A 21204-nucleotide genomic window follows, 5' to 3' on the forward strand; every position below is an offset into this window, starting at 1 on the left:
TACTTGCTCTTTGCACTGTCCTGTCTCGTCCCTGCACCCTGTCTAATGACTCCATATTATGCACCAAGACCGAAAGCAAATTCCTAGTACGTTGAAAAACTGCATGGCAATGAACTAATTCTGATTATGATATTTGCAAAGATTTGAGCTCTATATGTCAATAGAGTAGCCTGATGTTATTCAAAAGTGACACCTGTTCTATCTTTGCTCTGAGGTCCTTCCCTGTTGTGAATTTTTGGGAGTGTGAATTACAAAAGCCTCCCCGCAAAAGCTAAATAATCACTTTAAAATGGGATGGGGATCAAGAAAATTCTATGCTCATGCAGATGAGTGAAATGTATTTTGTCTTAATCTAAGTATACCTTAAGAATTTCTGTGTTTCTAGATGGAATTTCTGTGTTTCAAGATGGAATTTCTGTGTTGGTAGATTGCATAGCTCACAAAGCCCCTTTGATCTGTGTGAGACATGACAGCATAAAATACTGTAATACAAATAGAATGAACTCTGTTTGAACTCCGAGGACGGCACAGTGGGGGTCTGGGTTTTGTACAGTACATCTATGCAAAAAAAAATGCCATATTTAATCTTATTGGCACTCTTTGCTTTGCCAGGCTGTAAACCCATTCAAATGTAGATGAGACAGATAAGTGGTGAAAGTTCACAAGCTGGTGGAGATCAACCTCCTGCCTTTTTCTGCGCTCTCACAAAACCAATCCCTTGCTTCACAAAGCCAAACACCAGCAAAGATTAACCGGCCTTGTTAAAAGCCTTCATCGTTTTTACAGCTTTATGTGGTTTACTTACACCCACCCAACAGGAGCAGTAGGGAACAAAATAAGCCTGACATTCTCCATCACACTTGCCTGTTCTTTGTTACTTAACCAATGACTAAACTATGCCTAGAATCCCTCTGGTAACAAATTACATTCTTGTGAATGTCTTGGTTGTTCAAATATGAGGAAATGGATATTGTTACAACATTGGGGAACAGCTGAGTCATATCAACACTGGTATCTCCTTTGTGCAGCTATATGACATTCAGCTGCTGTTGCTAAACCATGATCAACTTGGAAGATAACTTTTCTCAGAGTTTAAATCAAAACATTGCTGCTGTTGTTTCCATCTAGGAGATGGCTTTTAATGATATTTCTACTTAATGGCACTTTGTAAGGCAAACTACATTATTCACCATTGTACGATCCACTCAATAAATCTCTTAGTTTTGCTGCATCTGTTGAAATTGGACATTGTATGTCACAATGAGAGATTGACCCTCCCTTTGCAACCAGTCAGAGGTCATCTTAATGAGTTGAAATAGCACAAATCTAATTAGTGGATTGATTACCTGCTTTCATTTACCTCATTTGCCTATGGGTCATTTGCATAGACAAGATAAATGGATATGTATGTGTGCGTGCGTGCATACCTTATTTCATTTGTTGTAAAATACACAGGGGTAAGAGTGACGTAAGAAAGGGGGATAATGACTGTCTTTGTTGTCTCCCTTGAAAAATGAAGTGTAAAATATTGAATCTCACATCTCTTTCAGACTTCCATAAGTAGTGTCATGTCACTGGAGTGTAATGTATTTCACAAGCACTGGTGTTCAGATGGGCAGGTCTGGAATTAAGGTACTGTATAAACAATATGATAATATGTCAATATTATGTGCTCACCCACGAGTGCAACCGAACATTAATATATTACAGTTTAATATGGTTTCTATAGTAAAAAAGAGAAAAAAAAGTGTGCTGCCTGTGTGAGTCAGTAGAAGTCTAATCTTTCGGGGTTTGTGGTGAGGTTGTATTTCATGCAGCTATCGACTGACGTTCCTGGATGCAAAATGTTCAGGGAGAAAAATAATGGTTACAGCTTGTAAATCCTGTCATTGTTGCCCTAAGGACTTTGACTTCCAATAATTGATGTTTATTTCCACATTTCACAGACCTCGTAAGCCACAATTCCCTCATGGAGTTCTATGGCCTCTTTATCTGACTGTGTAGCAGGCATATTTTTAACATTTTTTCTTTCTTGCCATTGGTTTTTGGAAACCATAGATTAAACTCTGTTGCACGGAGGAAATGTCACCATCAATCTCCATAGCGATTCGGTGGCTAGTGAAATACAACAGGAGACACTGGTGATAAACGAAGTCCTCGAGGCTGTGCCATAGTGCTTCCTGTTGGAATGAAACCTGCTTCCTTTCATACAGATCCTGTTTAATGGCATGACTGCCTCTCATTGAATGCCTGGCAGGTGTGACAATCAGCTTAGTTAAGCTCTGATGTAGAATTAGTGGGATTAGATGCTTGATGGGGATAAGGGTTAACACTTGAAGAAAAATATCAAGACTATGCAAATCAAGCAAATCCAGAGATATAAGAGAAACTCATTTTTGACTACAGTTCTCGTAACTTAAATACCTGGTTTTCAAATGCTATTTGGACCGGGTCTGATTTACTTCAATACCTGGTTTTCAAATTGGACCGGGTCTGATTTCAGTGTTGATTGTGCACAGGATTTCTACTAGCACTATCACTAAGATCTCTCGGGAGGAATTTGGGCCCTGTTCCACTCCTCTGTTTAAAGATTCTGCAGTGGCCTCCAACTCCTCCATTCCTGCCATTGTAATGAACCCCCCTGGAGGCTGGCAGCACTGCGTGGAGACGCCTCACTTCTTGGGCCATTCATTACCTCAGAAAATGTGGGCTTTTGTTCCGTTTCCAGAGGAGGGCCATTAATCTTGGGATGCCTCCTGGTATGCAGGCCAGGTACTGCTTTGGTAATTACAGTTGATCATCATTCAGACATGCACCAGGGCTCGGATTCCTGAGTGGAGCTGGGCGTACATCTGACCCCAGTACCCCCTCTTCTCACCGCGACTGCCTTGCAGATGATCCTACAGATCTCCATCTCCTCAACACAAAGTGTGTGAGATAATCAAACATTGTCAGTTTCGATCGTCTATTGGATCGTCTATTTGCCATTGTGAAATGTCTCTCTTGTTCCACTGTGTCGCCCTCTCCTCATCTGAAACCGTGTGCCTCCTCCCTCCTTCCCAAACCCTAACACTGTCCAGCTGTCAGCACCCCGCAGTTATGACTCTATGACTGTACACTTGTCACATATGATAGTGATTAATGGATAGATTATCTTTTCCATGTGCAACAAGCAGAAAGAGACCATCTGTATATCAGCTTCTCTTAGTGTGAGGACTTCCTCTGATCTCTGTTTCATCAGCACTTACTGGAATCATGAGCTTTCTGTAAAATGGGGCGGCTGTAGCTCAGTTGGTAGAGCGGGTCGTTCGGTGATCGAAGGGTCAGTGGTTCGAATCCCAGCTCCGACTGTCCACATGTCGAAGTGTCCTTGAGCAAGACGCCTAACCCCAAATTGCTCCCAATGAGCAGGTTAGCACCTTGCATGGCAGCTACTGCCCATGGTGTGTGAATGGGTGAATGAGAGGCCATTGTAAAGCGCTTTGAGTGCCGCTAAGGTGGAAAAGCGCTATATAAGTGCAGTCCATTTACCATTTACCATAAAACAAGGACTGCAGAGGGGTGACCATGAGGACAGGGGTCAGTACTCTAAAATGTCCCGGTCTGGAACTCTGATAAACACTTTGGTGGACACGTGTTCTTATTCACTTGTTAATCTGCATAATCGTCTGGAGGGTGTACTTCTACTTGGTGTTTGATCTGCCTCCCTCTTTGAAGATTCTCTAAAACTAGCTCAAACAAAGTAAGTTCTGTGTTTATTCTCCTGTGATAAGTATGTGAGACGGGAGAGAGGTGAGGGCACAGGCCCCTGCTATCAGATCCTAGACTAGAGATGAAAGCTTGGAAATGAGAGTCTGGTGTTCCCACCCGCTGGGGTGTGTGTGTACACTTCATGATTGAACACCCAGCATTGTGGGGGGGGGGGGGGGGCATTTGGAGACTAAATGTCCTGTCTAAATCATGATCCAGGAACACAGGCACACTTTGGGACTTGATATGAACAACAAAAAGATACTGGTGGGTAGGAGAGGGGTTGTCATTTACATATCACTGTCAAGGATGTCACTAAAAAGCCACAGAAGTTGAGTGTGCGGTGTTGTTGGTGTTTTATTCTCAGAAAACAAATCAACCTCAAGGCCCCACCTCATTTCTAGTGTAACATGTACATGAGATTTGAACGGCAGCACATCTCCCCTCATAAGCCTTAATGATTCTCTATTATTACATTACTAAAAACCAACGAGCCTGAAACCTAAAACCATCAGACACCTGTCCCTTTGTGTGACAGTTTCCACACACATGGATGTGTGTGTGTGTGTGTGTGTGGGGGGGGGGGGGTGCAATTGCAATCTACGCTTTCCACTCTAGTGAATGGCTGTCTTTGTTGAGCTCTCAGTAGCAGCCCACCCCTCCCTTCACCTCCTCCCCGAAGCACAGGCGGATTTTTCATTAAATGCTATCAGAAATGTGACTGGCCCTATTCATGAGTAGATGGAACGCTGCTTGAGCCTGGGCTGAGGACCAGGAGACCGTGCCCTTGCTGGAGAATGACAGGAATCTGGGCTTTTGGTGAGGGGAGAGAGGGAGAGAGAAGGTGAACACGGCTCATTACCTGGCATGCATGCTTTTCATATTGTGATGATGAGATGAGGCCAGGTGTCGGATCTCATTCTTATTTTTTACCTGCTTCTTTGGAAATGTGAGCCATTTTTTAAAAGCTGTTTTTCTGATCCTTTTACCAGGCAAGAAAGCATTTTTGTATTGCTGTTGCCTAGACAAGCATGGGACCAGTTCCATCTTTTTATTGCATGACAATGAAAAGCATAAACCTTGCAGATCTTGTTGTTGGGAGTAATCAATTATCAGTCCCAGGACAAAAGAAGGCACTGGGTTGATGGAGGAAAACACAAACAATGTTTTCCGTAACACTAATTTAATCCACTGGTGTTAATACCTGACACAGAGTGGACAAAGAGGAGACCGCCACAAAGAAACTCTAAACTCTAAAGATTAAGTAAAAAAAAAACAGGAGCCATTGTGTGAAGGCCCCCTTATCTGCTTTTGATGTCGGTGAGACCTGCCAGCCACCCTCAGCCTCTCTTTGTGGCCAGCCCCCACGTCCCGCTATTGCCCTTTCATCTGCCCGTCATCTCGGGGGGCAATTAATGCCATTCAGCCCCACCGACTGCCCTCGGAGAGAGAGAGAGGGAGAGAGAGAAACACAGAAGGAGGGACAGGTTGTCAGAAGTGGAGAGACTTAACAACAGTTTAATGTAGCCCAATTCAGTGCCTTGTAACAAAGCAATGGGGTTGTCTTGTGTGAGACATACACTAGGATATTTCAGCTTAAGCTTGAGATATGGGCTACTGTACGCCATACTGTACGCCATACCAATGTAGCACAGAGACAATGAGAGGACAGGCAGGGTTGGTTCTTAATGAATATTTCACTGCCTTCTCTCAATAAGCCTCCCATGATAGCCTTATGAATAGGAACTGCTCCACTCAGCACTTCATTGTGCAGTAACTCAACGCTCACTCTGCAACCTGCTTGTGGGAGAGCCCCGGGTTCACCATTGACCTTTTCCTCTCTGTTCCAGAACCAGTACTCTGGGGACTCCCACTGTTTCTCTCTCCTGCCGCCATAACACAGCGGTAAGGGCCCCGGCCTGGGGGAGACGAGGGAGAGAAAGGCTCCATTTGCATTACGTAATTTCATGCATTATTCAGGCCTGCAGAGAATCATTTCACCTAGACAACTCCTCAGAGGACAGCGAGGAGATAGCTGTTAGCGGGCAGGATTGCCTCATGAAATGCAGAGTGACTTAAACACCCAATCTAAAGACATACCCCCGGACTGGCTTGCGCACCCACTAGCGCGCATGAAATGCTCATTTTCTGTGATATTACCATCATGGAAATGACAGGAGCCATTGAGGGAGTGTGTGTGTGTGTGTGTGTGTGTGTGTGTGTGTGTGTGTGTGTGTGTGTGTGTGTGGTGGGTGGGGGTGGGGTGGGGTGGGTGGAGTGTAGTGAAATAATTTTGAATACTGATAATACAACTCTTCACATCGATGGTATCATTATTCACCTGCTTCCAAGGACTTTCAATAATTGAAACACATCTCATCTGCTTTCAATGGGCTATGATCATCCCCTTGACTAGTTATTGATAGTTGAATAGCTTTGGATGAGACGGAGCCAGAGCACGCGCTGTACCGTATTTCATTTTCCATAAAAACAACAGGCAGTCATCTCTTTCATACCACTGACTCCCTCACCGCAATAACAAAACAGGCGACGTGTGAAACTTTATTAGACACTTTTTGTTGTTTTTCTACGAACTCCATTGTTAGGCTACACATCTGTACAGTACCTTCATATACCTTTACAGATGTATACGTTTGTGTACAAAGGGATAAAACTGGAACCATCAGTATTAAATGATATCAGCGGAGAGAGCACACACAGGGCAATCAGTGCAGCTGAGCAATCTCTACAACACATTAGCTGCAGTATAATTGTTGCTTTATTGGGCACAGTGCATATCAGAATGGTGCATTAAGTGCTCACAGATCCATGGAACATTTGTCAGCAGGGCCCTACACGGCCAAACGGCTATGGAGAAGGCAGGCTTTCTATGCCTTATCACAGACAATGAAATGTATTTCATTAGTACCAATAATAGTGTGTGCATGTCATTACCATAGATAACTACGGATATTTAGATGAGGGATGAGGTTCTTATAGAGCGATGGCTGGTATCCATGGTAACCGGACACTGACAAACAAAAGAGTCAGCTAGACGAGAGGGAAACGTTTGAGAGGGAGAGAGGGAACGAGAGAGAGAGGTTGAGTGGCACCCCAGTGCCAAAAAGCGTCCCATACCCAATTCTCCAGTCAGAATCCAGGCGTGCTCTGTGCCATGTTCCTAAGCTCCTGAGAGGAGCCACTCAGGTGACCGACCGCACGGATTCTCATTTCCTTCCTTTGTTCTCAGAGTGGAATTTGTTTCTCTCTCTCCGTAGGATACCCCAAATAATCACATGCTAATGGAGACCCAGGCCAAATGATAAACTTAATCACCCAAATGTGGAAATCAATGTGCAAAGCAGGAAATCTATCCAGCATGATGCCTCACCTTAATGAATATTACAGCTCCCATGTGCCCTTCACGGCCTGTCAGTCAAACCTGTCTTTATATGCTGAATGAATTATAAATGTAGATGCTTTTTTGGGGGAAAAGGATTGTCTCACAAAAGCAAATACACTGAGCATCGACCTTGACCTTCCTGGAAAGATCTCATTCATCGTATTTTCAGAGCTGTCAGTCAAAGGAGAGACACACACTAGGGCAGGCAGCTAGGCTATTGTGAATGGTATTTCAAAAATATATTCACTTTCTCCATCGTTTCTCTCTGTTTCAAATATCATGAGATGAAAGTGTCATTTGATTTATAATGGAAAAAAGGTCTCGCCGATGCAAATGACCTGGAGTTCACCCATTAGATGAAAGCAGATAGCTCCCATATGGACCAGATCTGATCCACACATGCTCCAGCTAACTCCTTCTCTTTCACTGTACCATAAGTGTACGTGCCCAACATTCCCTAATTCTCAGAGAGCTTCCTCCGACAGGCATGTTAATATTGTCTCCCCTGTGTGTGTGTGTGTGTGTGTGTGTGTGTGTGTGTGTGTGTGTGCGTGCGTGCGTGTGTGTGTGCGTGCGTGTCTGCGTGCGTGCGTGTGCGCGTGTGTGTGTGTGTGTGTGTGTTTGTGTGTCTGAGCCAGGCTCCTGGCCTTCTGTAATAAGATCAGGCTGACAGATACAGAGGACCTGGGTTTCTCTCAGGGTGGCCCAGCTGCGTGGCCAGGCTGGGGCAGTCTGTGTGAGGGGGTGGGTGGGGAGATGGGGTGCCCATCTGTGGTCTTGGGGGGTATCCATCGACCAGCACACCACCAGATCTGACCTGCACATGGGTTCGCTGGGTTGTGGTCTACAGATGGGAAGGCTGACCAGTGGTGTGTGTGTGTGGGGGGGGGATTTTTCTCTTTTGGACATTACTCAGTTTTATAATGCATTTTATGTGATGATGTGGATGAGAGGGATAGTTGTATTGCCGCCTCGGACATCAGATTGCATGAGACAGACGAGCTTGAATTACTCGTGAGTAACTGTAATCTCCAACTGCTCACATCTGCTTGAGTGAGCCCACACTCTGATAGAATTACACTGAGCTCCTCTCATCCTTAACACACAACACAGCAGCAAGTAAGAAGTGCAGGCACACATTTGAAAGTAAAGAGAGATTTGAGAGGCGCAAGTCAATTTTTACTGTTTTCTGTTGCTGCACATCCACACCGTTGCCGTTCCCTTGCCTGACCTAGTCACACAGTTGAATACACTCGACCTGGCATACCTGACAGTGGCGACTGGGGAATGAAACTCTCTCATTGCGATAATCACCCACTGAGGAATTTTCTCTGCATCATTAAAAAGGGATTGCTGGTTCATGGGAAGTGCTTTTGGTTGTCCCGAACCAAGGTGCTCCATGCTGTGCACTCCTCTCAGAGAGCAGGGCATTGGAGGGGCCCAGAGAATCCCCCCTAATCCTCTCTGTCCCATTGTAATGGTGCACTCACACCCCTCGCAGCGTTTCCCACTCTAATCCCCTCCTATCTAGGGAAGTTGAACAAGTTTCTGAGTCCTGTATCCATACTGCCCCCCCCCCCCCCTCCCACCCCTCCCACAATCACCACCTGATATGTTCTCTCTCTATGGTGGTGATGGAGGTGGCTATATCAACTCTGCTATTGTTTTACGTGACATTAAAGAAATATCCCTTTCAGATTGAAGGATTGATGATCTCAAGATTCAATATCAACCAACCTTTTGGGATCTTATCTTATAATATAACATTGAACTGATCACGTGCAGCCTGTGAAGGTCAAACTAAAGCTAGACAGTTCGTTTTTTATTTACTTGAGAAAGTGTGCAAGTAAGTATTGAAATATGAATATAAAATGACAGACCAAATAATAATTTGCTTTGTGAAAGGATAAGATTTCCTTCATGGAATTTTATGGAGCTGAAACATTAGACATGTTCCTCAGAGCTGATGTGGACTGATCTCAGAGTGCTGGATTAGAAGACGAAGCTCTCTCCGTGTCCAAGTATACGTCTATTATAAACATTTGGCTCATATGATGTGTTTGTGTGGATTTGGAGTGGCGGTGTTGTTGGTGTGGGTGGGGGTGGGGGGGGGGGGTAGCAGACACTCAGGAAGCTGGGGGCCATGACAGAGCACTTGACAGGCTGAAAGACGTCCCCTAATTTGCGGCTGACCTCCCCTTGTTTAGTATTCCCCTTGCTGCTGGTGACCGTGACACGTGTCTGGGGTGACCCGGAGACCAGGGGGTTTCCTGGGGACCAGGGGCAGGAGGAGGAAAGGCCTACAGATGGGATGAACCGTTAGAGATGCAGCCCATTCCCAGGAGGAGGAGTAGAGGTCAGGGGCCACTCCCCCCAACCCCCCCGAAGTCTGGGGAGGGCAGTGATCCTGAAGTAGCTGCTTGCTCCAGCAGCTACATTATTTATATTATGCAACTGATGCAGTGGCGGGGGGCCTGGGTGAGGGCCTGCTGTATATCTTGTGCCAGGGTGTTGTAGCTACTGTAGCACAAAGCGGTGCAGCTGGCACGTGGCGGCGCTTCACCCCTCCTCGTGTAAACATACACAACGCAACCGCACACATACACATGTTATGTGTGTCTGTGTATGTGTGAGTGTGTGGGTTTGTGTGTGTACACATGCACACACACACACACACACACACGCCCATCAGTCTGGGGAGCTCTTTTAATTAGAGGATTTGTTAATTTCCCATTTAAGTTGACAGTGATGAATGGGGAGAAGCCCTGGCCCTCAGTCTCTCTCCGGGGCCCCTCAGCTCCCGCTCTGGGCACCTTCTGGACGACGTTCTGGAGATCAGGCCGATCTGCAACGGGGCGAAGGCAAAGAAATTACATTGTTAAAGCAATGAAAAGACCCCATCTTTACTGTGTAACGGTACTCCGTTCTCACATTTTCTTCCATCACACAGAATTTCTTGTGACAGCACAGACTGAAAACTCATGGCATACCCAAACAGACACTTGTCAGACAGGCCCCTATGTAATTTTCCATTGTGATATGGCAGCAATTTATCTTTTAAAGGCTCTCGTGGTTTCCTTTGTGCGTGTATGCTCGAGGTGACCTTGAAAATGGACCGTGTGGTGTATTCTGATGGTAATATATTGCCCACATATCCACGCGTGATAAAGTGTTTCCCTGACATGTGTTTCCTCAAGCTCTGTTCTGGGGGGTTTTCACCATCAAAACAGACTTTATGAAGGTATGCTATGAGGAACAGCCTATCAAGCGCATAACCAAAAACAAATTTACATTTTCCACTCCTGTTGTTGAACCTTGATTGCCATAACAATCCACGTGACTATATGACTTATCTCAGAAGTCATCTTTACACCAATCTCTACAGTAAATGTCTGCTCTGAGGCCATTATGGTCAGACACACGTACACACAGACAAACACACACACCCACGCGTTCTGCTTTAATGCATATCAATGAAGTTAAACGGCCTGCACAGAAGAGGAGACAATGGAGCAGAAAAAGGCTGGCCTGTGAGCACAAAGCCCGTTACCCGAGGGACAGAGAACAGGTGCAGAGAGGATCTCCATACAGAATGGTCTACACTGCTTTCATCAACACACAATTTTACACTGGAAAAATAGAATAGACTGTAATAGTGACATAGCCTATATATATATATAGGCTATCAAAAGTAGCCTATTTAGTGTGTGAATCATTAATGTCAGTGTTTATGGCTGATTAGCCCAATCTGTTTACATTGGAGTGTATAGTCTTCACAGTCTCATGTCTGGATCATTCAGAAGAACTGCTCTGCTAGTGCAAGCTCGAGAGCGCCTGTCTTGTGCATAGGGGTCACAATAAATCCGGGTTTGGATGGAACCCCGCCCCTTTTTTCATTCTGGTGGAACTTATATCAGCGCCAGTCTGTTCAGCGTGCTGCATATTGAGCAAGAGGCAGGAGGACAAAGGTGCTCCACTCTCCGCATGCAGACAACTTCTTTATCCAGCAACGCACATCTGTGAAATCCAACTCAGGAAGAATGGATTTCCTAGATCACAGCTACTTGGATACGCGCTCTCCTTACGATTATACGTTTAATTTTTGGAACGATTATCTCGGTCTGTCGACACTTGTCTCTAAAAATAAGATAGGCAACCCGTCCCATAATCCCAATTCTATCACAGAGTCTCTCAAAGCAACCCTGGGTTTAGATGATGCGCCGATATGCTCTTGCGTAATTGGACACAATGGAGACGGTAATGGACACTTGGATTGCCGCTGCTCATCCACCAGTTCCCCGCATGTCTCCATCCTCGATCTGAGGGAGCGCCTCTCACTTTTCAGCCCATTCGAAGATCTTACAACTGACACCCCAGCTGCAGACAGGGATTCTGCCTTCAGGGGAAATTTTGCTGGCCTCGATCTCCTCGGTGTGGATAGAAGGCGCAAGACGCAGAGAAGCAAACAAGAGCCGAAGATCTGCGTCTTCTGTCGGAATAACGGAGCGCCGGAGGAAGTGTATGGGTCTCATGTCTTAAAGACGCCAGATGGTAGAGTCGTATGCCCCATTCTCCGAGCATACACTTGCCCACTCTGCAGTGCCAACGGAGACAATGCGCACACCATAAAGTACTGCCCACTTTCAAAGGATCAGTCAAGCCAGCGAGTGGTGAGGGGAGGGAGAGCGGTGGGTGGCAATAAGAGGCTGAAAATATTTTGAAAAGGAAAACGTTCCATTCTTTGATCTAGTGAGAAATGGCTTTGTATAACAATATGCCTAAAATTTTCAATTTGTCCCAACGCAACCGAGGCCTGAAAATCAAACTGTTCTGCAGTTCAAACGTAGCCTAATTTTCATAATTGTCATTGTTTTGTATACAATTTTCATTTTATCTGGATGAACTGTCATCGCCACTTAATTGAATATTTTGGGCACGAGACATCACACTCACTTTATGTTGTGTGAACTTGAAAAAGTGTCCACAAATGTAAAGATTACATGAATGAACCAAAGTATAGTTCGACATATGAATGACTGTTTGCAATGCCTATTTACTTGTGCAGTAACTTTGGGTGCGCTATAGTGCTGATTCAAGTAGCCTATCAAAAAGTACTTTATCAGTAGGCCTGCACCGCACTGTACAAAATACATTAAACTCAAAGAAATATCCATTATATCATTCTTGATGTTAGGCCTACTTGACTGAATTTTGTATCAATGGATTTTATTGATAAAATAGAAATCAATGTCTTTATGTTGATGGACTGCACAGTTTTGGAAGTTGTTTTCTACCAAAGGAATACAATTTATATGAAATGAAAAAGTTATTTCTGTATTGTTTGTACCATAGTGTGTTGTTTATTCTACATCAAATGGCTCTTCCATCATGATTACTAAGACTATGAAGCACTCAAACTTATTGAAAATCATGAAAATGCAATGAGACTAAGTTGTGGTGATGCACATAATTTGTTGCTGAGTTTAAGTGTTTTAAAAAGAAGCCTCTGTTAAATTATGTTATGTTTGCATTGCACATCTAAAATGATTAGTTCTACTTAGTACTGTATACCTGGCTAAACAGAACCAGTTGACCCATGATGAATAGTAGCCACATTTCATTACAAGTTGTTTCTATTTTACAATTTCTTGAAAATATATTAAGGGGTGAATAATTTTGAGAGAGGCTGTAGCCTGCTATTCCAAAGCCTTTAACTGAAAACGAACCATTTTATTTTCTTATTTTGTTCCTGTGCATGTATAAGTCTGGGAAACATTCACTGTCCATCACCTCTGAATAAACATCTTATAGCTTACATTCATTTGACTAATGCCTTAATACTGGAAGACATATTCTGTGTGGGATGCATATGTGGTCAAAAACCACAGCTAATATGCCTAACAAATTAGTTATAAATGAAGACCAGTTGCAAAAGAGCTTAGGAAATCAAACAAAGCCTGTGATCAGTTTTACCCTATAGCCAAGGGTTTTAGCCTTCTTTATGGGTCTGATCACAAGTCTGCATGTTGAAACATGATGGATACCAGCAGAAGAGCATTTGTGTTTCTATCTACAACCATGGAGGTATTAGGGGTATTAGTCTACAACATGTCAACTCTCTTCTGAGTAGAGGTGTTCGCTGTAGACTTTATGTAACAGCTTTGCAATAGCGCCATCTACTGTTAAAATACCTTAGTTACAATTGGACAGAATAACAGCGGGCTCACACGAAAACTACTATCATAGTGACACGGAGGATACGATGAGATGCATCTGGGAAATACCATCCTTTCTTATCCAAGATGAAACTCAGGAGTTCTGCTGGGCAGCTTGGTATATCTAGACAAGTTTGATATCCACCACTATAATGAGATTCCCAGAAATAATGTTTGTGCTATTTGCATTCAGAATCATATAGACCTACAATTAATTTAAAAAACGTGCCCAGCAGGTTACAATATTTAATTCCGACTAGACAGTCAAGTGCTTGAAAACCCCCACTGGAAGACCACTCCTCTGTGTCAGCTGATCCATTTCCCTGGGGTTGTCAGTCTGACAGATCTTCACGGTCGGAGCAACATCTGTGACTCATCACTTTGCTATTGAAATAGATACACTGGGAACTGAAACGCTGAGGCTTTGGAGCCCAACAGACACACCACAGCACTGAGAAAACACCGCCATGTTTGACCACATCAGAGAATAACTATCCCCTTGCTTTGATTGGGAATTGATCCCCCCCCATCTGTATTTTTTCCTTTACATTGGTTGGATAAACAAGTCACAACATATAAAGGGGCTGTCCTGTAAAACTCTTAGAAGCCACAAAATAACGGTGATGAACATATAATTCATTGTCTTTCAGGTAAGGCTTTCCGAAAACGCTCCTTCTGCAGCTACTCTGCTGAGTACTGTGAAGAGAGAGAGAGAGAGAGAGAGAGAGAGAGAGAGAGAGAGAGAGAGAGAGAGAGAGAGAGAGAGAGAGAGAGAGAGAGAGAGAGAGAGAGAGAGAGAGAGAGAGAAAACCATGTTCCCTTTACCTCATTGCAGCAGCCTCCTATTGGCCAGCAGGTGCTGACAGTGGTGATGCATCTCTCCGAGGCTGGAGGGGGTGGGGGCAGCCAGGCGGTATAAAACCCAGGACTCTGCAGCATCTCCGAGCTGGTGCAGTGCAAAACGCTCGCTCATCGTCACCGATGGTGTGCAGAACAAGGGGGACTTCGAAAAACTTCTGAAACCAAAACATCCACATCATAATTTCATAAAACAAACAAACTTTAAAAAGAAACTAAACTAAAAATCCACCATGAGCTACGATTCCTACATCTCCTACCGCCGCCCTTGGGACAGCTACAGAGGCTCTCGGACCACCAAATCCTCCATGTCCTCCTCCTCCTCCTCCCTCCTCTACTCCTCCTCGCCCCGTGCCCTGGTGTCTGGGAAGCGGAGCCTGCGGCTGGCCTCGTCCGCCCTGCCGGACGCATCTGAGAGGATGGACCTGGCCCAGGCCAGCTCCCTCAACGCGGAGCTGCTGGGCCTGCGGTCCCAGGAGAAGGAGCAGCTGGTGGGCCTGAACGACCGCTTCGCCACCTACATCGAGAAGGTGAGGCGCCTGGAGCAGCAGAACCGGGCCCTGCTGGCGGAGCTAGAGTCCCTCCGGCGCCGGCGGCAGAGCAACCCGACCCGCCTGCAGGGCCTGTACGAGGGGGAGGCACGCAGCCTGAGGGCCATGATCGACACCGAGAGCGGCGCCAAGATGCGCATGGAGGCGGAGAGGGACTACCTGAGGGACGTGTACGGGCAGCTGAAGGAGCGCTACGAGGAGGAGGCCCGCCTGCGCCTGGACGCCGAGGAGAACCTGCAGAGGGCCCGGGAGGAGGCCGACAAGGCCGCGCTCTCCAACTGCGACGCCGAGGCCGGCGTGCTCTCCCTGGCGGAGGAGGTGGCGTTCCTGAAGAAGGTGTTCGCCGAGGAGCAGACAGAGCTGCAGGCCCAGCTGCAGGCGGCCAGCGTGAGCGTGGACGTGGAGGTGTCCAGGCCCGACCTCTCCGCCGCCCTCCGGGAGATACGGGTCCAGTATGAGCGGCTGGCCAACAAGAACATGCAGGCGGCCGAGGACTGGTACCGGAGCAAGTTTGCTAGTGTGGCGGAGATGGCCAGCAAGAACAACGAGGCGGTCCACGCCATCCGGGAGGAGACCATGGAGTACCGCCGGCTGCTCCAGTCCCGGTCCTCAGAGATCGAGACCCTGCGGAACGTCATCGAATCCCTTCACAAACAACTGGAAGAGCTGGAGGAGACGCAGGGCAAAGAGGTGGCCAAGTACCAGGTACAGGAAGTTCACATATTGGAGTGTGTGGTGGTGAATAATACTCTCAGTGTCTCTGTGTGTCTGTCTGCAGCGTTAACCTGGCTACGCTGAGAAGAAAACATGAAGAGGGGTCGCCACAGTGGTAGTTTGAGGGCAGACTACTCAAATGGTTAGACAAAAGAGAAGCCATGCATTTGGTCTTAACACAATCCTCTGCTGCTGTGGGGGCACTATTTAATGCTCCCTGCGCCAGGCTACCCCCTCCCTCGCTGCAGCTGAACTCAGAGGCGATCAGTCCGGCTGCTTTTGAGGCTTACTGTGTAGAGGTGATTGTCTGCAAGGTGACTGTCTGCCCGATGGAGAACAGTAACATGAAAAAGAAAGGTCACATCCAAATCTGTATTCTAGCTATGTCTACTTAATGTTTAAAACTGACTATCATTATAATGCCTTTCCAGGTTTATATCCTTGATATGGTTGGGAATATTGTCCTTAGACCATTTGAGTTTTATTGATGTCATTGTGTTCTTCTTCTAGGTGAGGATAAATGATTTGGAGAGGGATATCGCCGATGCCAAGCAGGAGATGGCTCGTTACCTGAGAGAGTATCAAGACCTCCTCAATGTCAAGATGGCCCTTGACATTGAGATAGCTGCATACAGGTATTCCTTTGGCTTTAGTTGGCGTAATATTTTCATCTCAGATGTCAGTCTATGTCCTTTATATGACTCATATATTCTATTATTTTCTTCACAGGAAACTTCTGGAGGGCGAAGAGTTCAGACTGACCTTCTCCTCCCTTCATCCCCAAACCTAAACTCTCACCTAAAGAGCAATACCTTAAATCCTCCGATCCCTTACCCTTATACCCGTATCCCATTCTCATAGCATTTCTTCCTGATACCTGAAATTCATTTCCTACACATTCTGTAATCCCTACTCCTCTTTTCCCCTCCCTCCTTCTCTTACTTCTCATCTAATGAAACCGACTAAATTCTGTGGCCCAGCTCAACTGAACTCCATCTAAAGCTCATTTTCCGAAGACAGATGCGCCCTTGTTGTATACAAGAGGTCCACCAGACAGTCCCCCTTCTTCTCCACACGTTCTGACACATTAACAAGATGGCAACAGAAAAATGCTGAGAGGCTGCACTGCATTAGTCATAGCTGAGCTGAAGAACAATGTTCTCTTAGTAGAGTTCCCTTCCACTACAACAGATAAACTCCAAGCATCAAGGCTCAGCCTTTGACCCTTCCCAAGCCCCACTGTGCAAACATTTAACCAATTGTTTGTGCCAGAGGACATTATTAATATTTAATTCAGCTTTGGATGCTTGGACTTTATCTTCCGGTGATGCAAGGAACCTCTGGCATATTTATTCAGGACTCTACTAACAGGACATTGTGCTGCACCCCTGGTTTGGTAGTATGTGAACCAGTAACCTTAAACGTTTATTTCCATTGTAAGCAGTTATTTGTTTCCTTATGTTATTCTTCCCTGATATTTGCATGTCCTGCCATGAGCTGAGGTGGAGATGAGAATTAGTTTTAGCTCACTTATTTGGCAAATTATTAATCAATCTAAATTCGTAATAACAACTTTCTCTTTATATAAAGAAAATATCATGGAAGACTGCATGAAAATATCATGGAAGATTTGTTACTGGTTTCTCCCTGTGATGCTAGAAATAGCTTGTTTTAGCCCTTTTCTGTTCACTCAATGAAGCATACAAGCTAAAGTAAACAATACAAACTAGCCTGGTAACTGAAGCTTTTTGTTGTGGACATGCCAATCTTAGATCTGGATGGTGATTTTAATCTGTGGAACTATACAAAGTCTGCACCCTATACGCTTCTAAGTGCCAGCAACGTGCTGAATAAAATGACATAACTAAACTCCAATTGAGTGCATGTGTTCTTGCTGGGTTTGCAGACATTTTATTAGACATAGATTCCACTGGCATTCGGTTTGCTACACTGTAAATATACGCAACTCTTTACTATAATGGTCTGATTATTGTGATGCTGTGAAGAGGGAGCTCCCAGGCGAGTTGCAGGCAGACAATAGCAGCAGCACTGCAGCATATCCCACAATTCCATTGTGCTGGCAGCTGGCTAGTAATGTGTTGGCACTTAGTCAGCAAGTTAAAGCACTTCCCTTTTTACAGAACTCATTGAAGAGACGTTGGGTCATAGAGGCATTTATCCTTTTAAAACCTTAATTGTTAGTAGGCTACTTGATTATGTCAGCTGTAGGCCTAGCAAGATGAAATATGTCTAGTGACCATCCATAATTTTAGAGGTAGCAGGCTATATATCTGATTTGAATACTCAAGCCAACAACTGCAATTCTCAGAATTAAATAAGCAGTATATTGTTTTAATATGCACTCATATGTGTACCCCTTTCACCTTTAGGAAGTATACATGAGAGAGGGGGTATCCCTACACAGAGAGAGAGAGAGAGAAAGAGAGAGCGAGAGATTGTTGTAGTGACTTTACAGTTTGATTTTTCATAATTGGTCGAACGAACGTTGCTATTAATGAGGCTCAATGAACACATCAGTTAGCCTAATCAGTAATACCTATGGTGATATTTACCTCTATAAGCCATGGAGGTATAGCTATAACCTCAACGGTAGGTGGCAGTCGCGGAAAGGAAAGGAATACCGAGATGCTTCCGGTTGGTCAAAGGACAACAATATGGCTGCTTCATTTAGCTAAGCTATTTCAATGTTATCTCTTACATGGGCGCATTGTATTGAAATGTTATTATATAGTTAATAGTTAACTTACCATATTTGCAGCACATGTATTGTATTTAGCTGTCTGTCTTTTATGGTTAATCTTAGAAATGTTTAAAGTCCTAACTAGAACGTGTGCCCCTGTGGTTCGTCTTCTCGCACCCCGGGGTGGCGTGCTTGTGGAGGCTCTCAGGGGTAGGAAGTCCCGCAACGACCCGAAGGCAAAGTCAAAAGAAGGGAGACTTAAAGTACCACCTCCTGTTGACCCAGTTGAGATGGTGGTTCTCAAAGAGCGATTTACAGAGTATGACTTAATCATGAGGGCACTTCGGTAAGTTACAGCATCATTGTCAGGGGAAGTTAATCAGTAGTGTTCATTATCAGGTTGCAAGATGCGTTGTCTTTCTCCCTGCCTCTGCCTGCAACTAACGCTAGCAGTGCTGCATGCTAGTAACATTGCTGGATGTGTTCCAGTGGTTATTAGCCAACTTCAACTCGCTGGTGTGCTACTGTATTGTCTAGATGACATTGTGGAAGCTGGAGGGATAAAATGCATTAGCCCTCCTGTCTAATAAGAAGTTGTCTTGATGTATTCTCAGCTTAGAGTTCAAGGAGGAGGTGCTTAGGAAGAAGTACCAGGAGGAGGTGGGATCTCTGGCTGAGGAGAGGGCCAGACAGGAGGCCGAGGAGCACCGCTCCCTCATGGCCACGAATGATGCTGAGAACCTCCGCATGTGCAAACTCAGGTGGGGAATACCGAGTTCACAGTGGGTCCAACCCAGTAGATCATTTCAACCCTCTATAGTACTGGGGGCGGCTGTGCCTCAGGAGGTAGAGCAAATCGTCCAATGATCGTTGGGTCGGCAGTTCGTATCCCTCCTGTCTGCGTGTCGAAATGTCTTTGGGCAAGACACTGAACCCCAAATTGCTCCCAATGGGCACCTCGCAAGGCCGCCGCCACCATTGGTGTGTGAATGGTTGAATGAGAGGTCATTGTAAAGTGCTTTGGATAAAAGCGCGATATACTAACTGCAGTCCGTTTACCATTTACCATAGTACTAATACAAATAAGTAAGAGCATGTCCAATTTTGCTTCAGAGAACTGAGGGTCCAAAAAGAACTGGAAGTAGCTGAGTTCAAGAAGGAGGAGGAGGCCATCCGGCAAGAACGGTTAATGCAGGACTTTGTCGCACAGAAAGAAAGGGAGATCTTGCAACTGCAGGTATGAGGCTCTCAGATTTGCATTTGGTATGATACAGTGCAGCATTGTATAGTTCACATGCATTCACTTGTGTTAATGTTCACTCAGCTGGTACTAACTACCTATGTAACCAGGTGTTAATGTAACCGAGTGAATCAGAGTTCTCGTGAGTCCTGAGTAGGTAGCGAGTTGCTAGTTAAACTCACTCCCCCAGTAGAAATACCATCCACCCGCACCGATGAAGGGCTAGCTTTTCATCAGCGTAGCTGGTTAAAACAGTGATCGGTCCCGCAGGAGACCCGGGTTTGAATCCACCCTGGGCATGCCGAAACCTATGGGTTACACACAGCCTTGTGAAACAACCCTGATTTCACAAGCTCAACATTCTGTTTCTCTGATTTGATTTGATTTATTCACACTCACACACACACCGAAGTAATAACCACAGCCACGATGCATAGCAGAAAAGTAGGGATAGAACGTGTGAACAGGTCCCCCAAATAAGCTACTCAAAGCTTTTGGGAGAGGGCCCGGGATCCATGGATAGTCATGCTGGTCTAACAAGGCTGCCAGCTGAATACAGAAATATGTTGCTTTTGCTAATACACCACTTCTAACGTCCAACAGGAGGAGGCAAAGAGCTTTATCACCATGGAGAATGTGGACCAATGCATTGAAGAAGCCCTGGACAATCCACATAACTATAACTTTGCCATTGATAAGGATGGCCGTGTGGTGAAGCGGACAGTGCTGGAATGACTTTCTTGCCGGCATTCAGAAGTAGAAGCTTGTGGTCTTTCTCTCTCCTACGGTTGTTATGGGAGCCAATGTCTGCTCCGAGTGTGGTCATAAGCAGTCCCTGGTTAAGTTTGTCTTTCACCAGTCCACCAAATGTGTCCAAGACTTCTTGTGTATACTGTAGATAGTGGAAGTACTCCTGCTAATTACAAAGTCTAACATTTTCATTATGTGTGTAATAAATAATATTGTACAGAACATTTTCTCAAGCTTTCCACTGGTTTCTTGTGTCCTTATTGTGTCACTGTATGCAGAGCAATCGTTGACACAGAGAGATGGCAAGCATATATTGGCACAATGTTGCCAACAGTGTGACATTCGTTGGCGTGACATTCAGCATGTCAACTTTTTAGCATCTGGGATGCTTTGGCAAGGGGTCTCGTTTGCCAACCTGTACCGTTGACTTATACAAATTGCCATCATTTGAATTTTGTTTACTCGCCTACAATTGATACATCACACAAAACAAAATACTTGCAGTTCATATAGTATTTTATTGACATAGCAAACCACATCCTTCTGTACAGGCATTCATTCATTCATTAAATGCAAACAATAGCATGTCCTTGAAATGTTGTGTTGGTTACCTTAGGCTACTATTACCATTATAGCTACAGTAGATACATACAGTGCAGTTAGGTACATACCCAAACCCATTTAATTAATTACTTTCATGAATATCAGTGTTGCAAGTGTCTTATTAGGCTGAGTAGTTTATTTTTTATTATGTTTCTTGGTTTCTATTGTCCTATTGTGTTGTGTTTCTTATGTTCCATTAGTTCCTATTGCCCTACTGTGTTTGTTGTGTTTCTTGTATTGCTTGAAATGGAAAGCACTTTGGTCAACTCTTGTTGTTTTAAATGTGCTCTATAAATAAAGTTGGATTGGATTGGAAATGGCTCTACATTACGCTAGACTCGTGAGACCATCCTGGTCTCGCGAGCTCACGTTATGTTTCTCTGTTCTGTCATCCGAGTGACCCGACGTGGGAATTTAGC

General features: G+C 45.0%; 3 protein-coding genes across 3 annotated transcripts; all 3 read left to right on the plus strand.

Moving 5' to 3' along the window:
* Positions 1-11193: 11193 nt before the first annotated feature.
* On the plus strand, positions 11194-11874 carry LOC311308874 (nanos homolog 1-like; the record flags this gene model as incomplete). Its single annotated transcript, XM_084437947.1, has 1 exon — positions 11194-11874. One exon carries the CDS (start codon positions 11194-11196, stop codon positions 11872-11874), a length of 681 nt encoding a protein of 226 aa, XP_084294073.1.
* Positions 11875-14289: 2415 nt separating this feature from the next.
* neff2 (neuronal intermediate filament family member 2) lies at positions 14290-17366 on the plus strand. The gene is made up of 3 exons (XM_084438855.1): positions 14290-15482; positions 16002-16126; positions 16221-17366. Exons 1-3 carry the CDS (start codon positions 14460-14462, stop codon positions 16279-16281), a joined length of 1209 nt encoding a protein of 402 aa, XP_084294981.1. The 5' UTR covers positions 14290-14459; the 3' UTR covers positions 16282-17366.
* An 802-nt stretch (positions 17367-18168) lies between these two features.
* Positions 18169-20457, plus strand: mrps26 (mitochondrial ribosomal protein S26). Its single transcript, XM_084437950.1, has 4 exons — positions 18169-18538; positions 18807-18953; positions 19306-19429; positions 20036-20457. The coding sequence occupies exons 1-4, from the start codon at positions 18318-18320 to the stop codon at positions 20165-20167; spliced, it is 624 nt and encodes a 207-aa protein (XP_084294076.1). The 5' UTR covers positions 18169-18317; the 3' UTR covers positions 20168-20457.
* The last annotated feature ends 747 nt before the right edge of the window (positions 20458-21204 follow it).

The sequence above is a fragment of the Borostomias antarcticus genome (assembly GCF_949987555.1).
Source record: "Borostomias antarcticus genome assembly, chromosome: 5".
NCBI lineage: Eukaryota > Metazoa > Chordata > Actinopteri > Stomiiformes > Stomiidae > Borostomias > Borostomias antarcticus.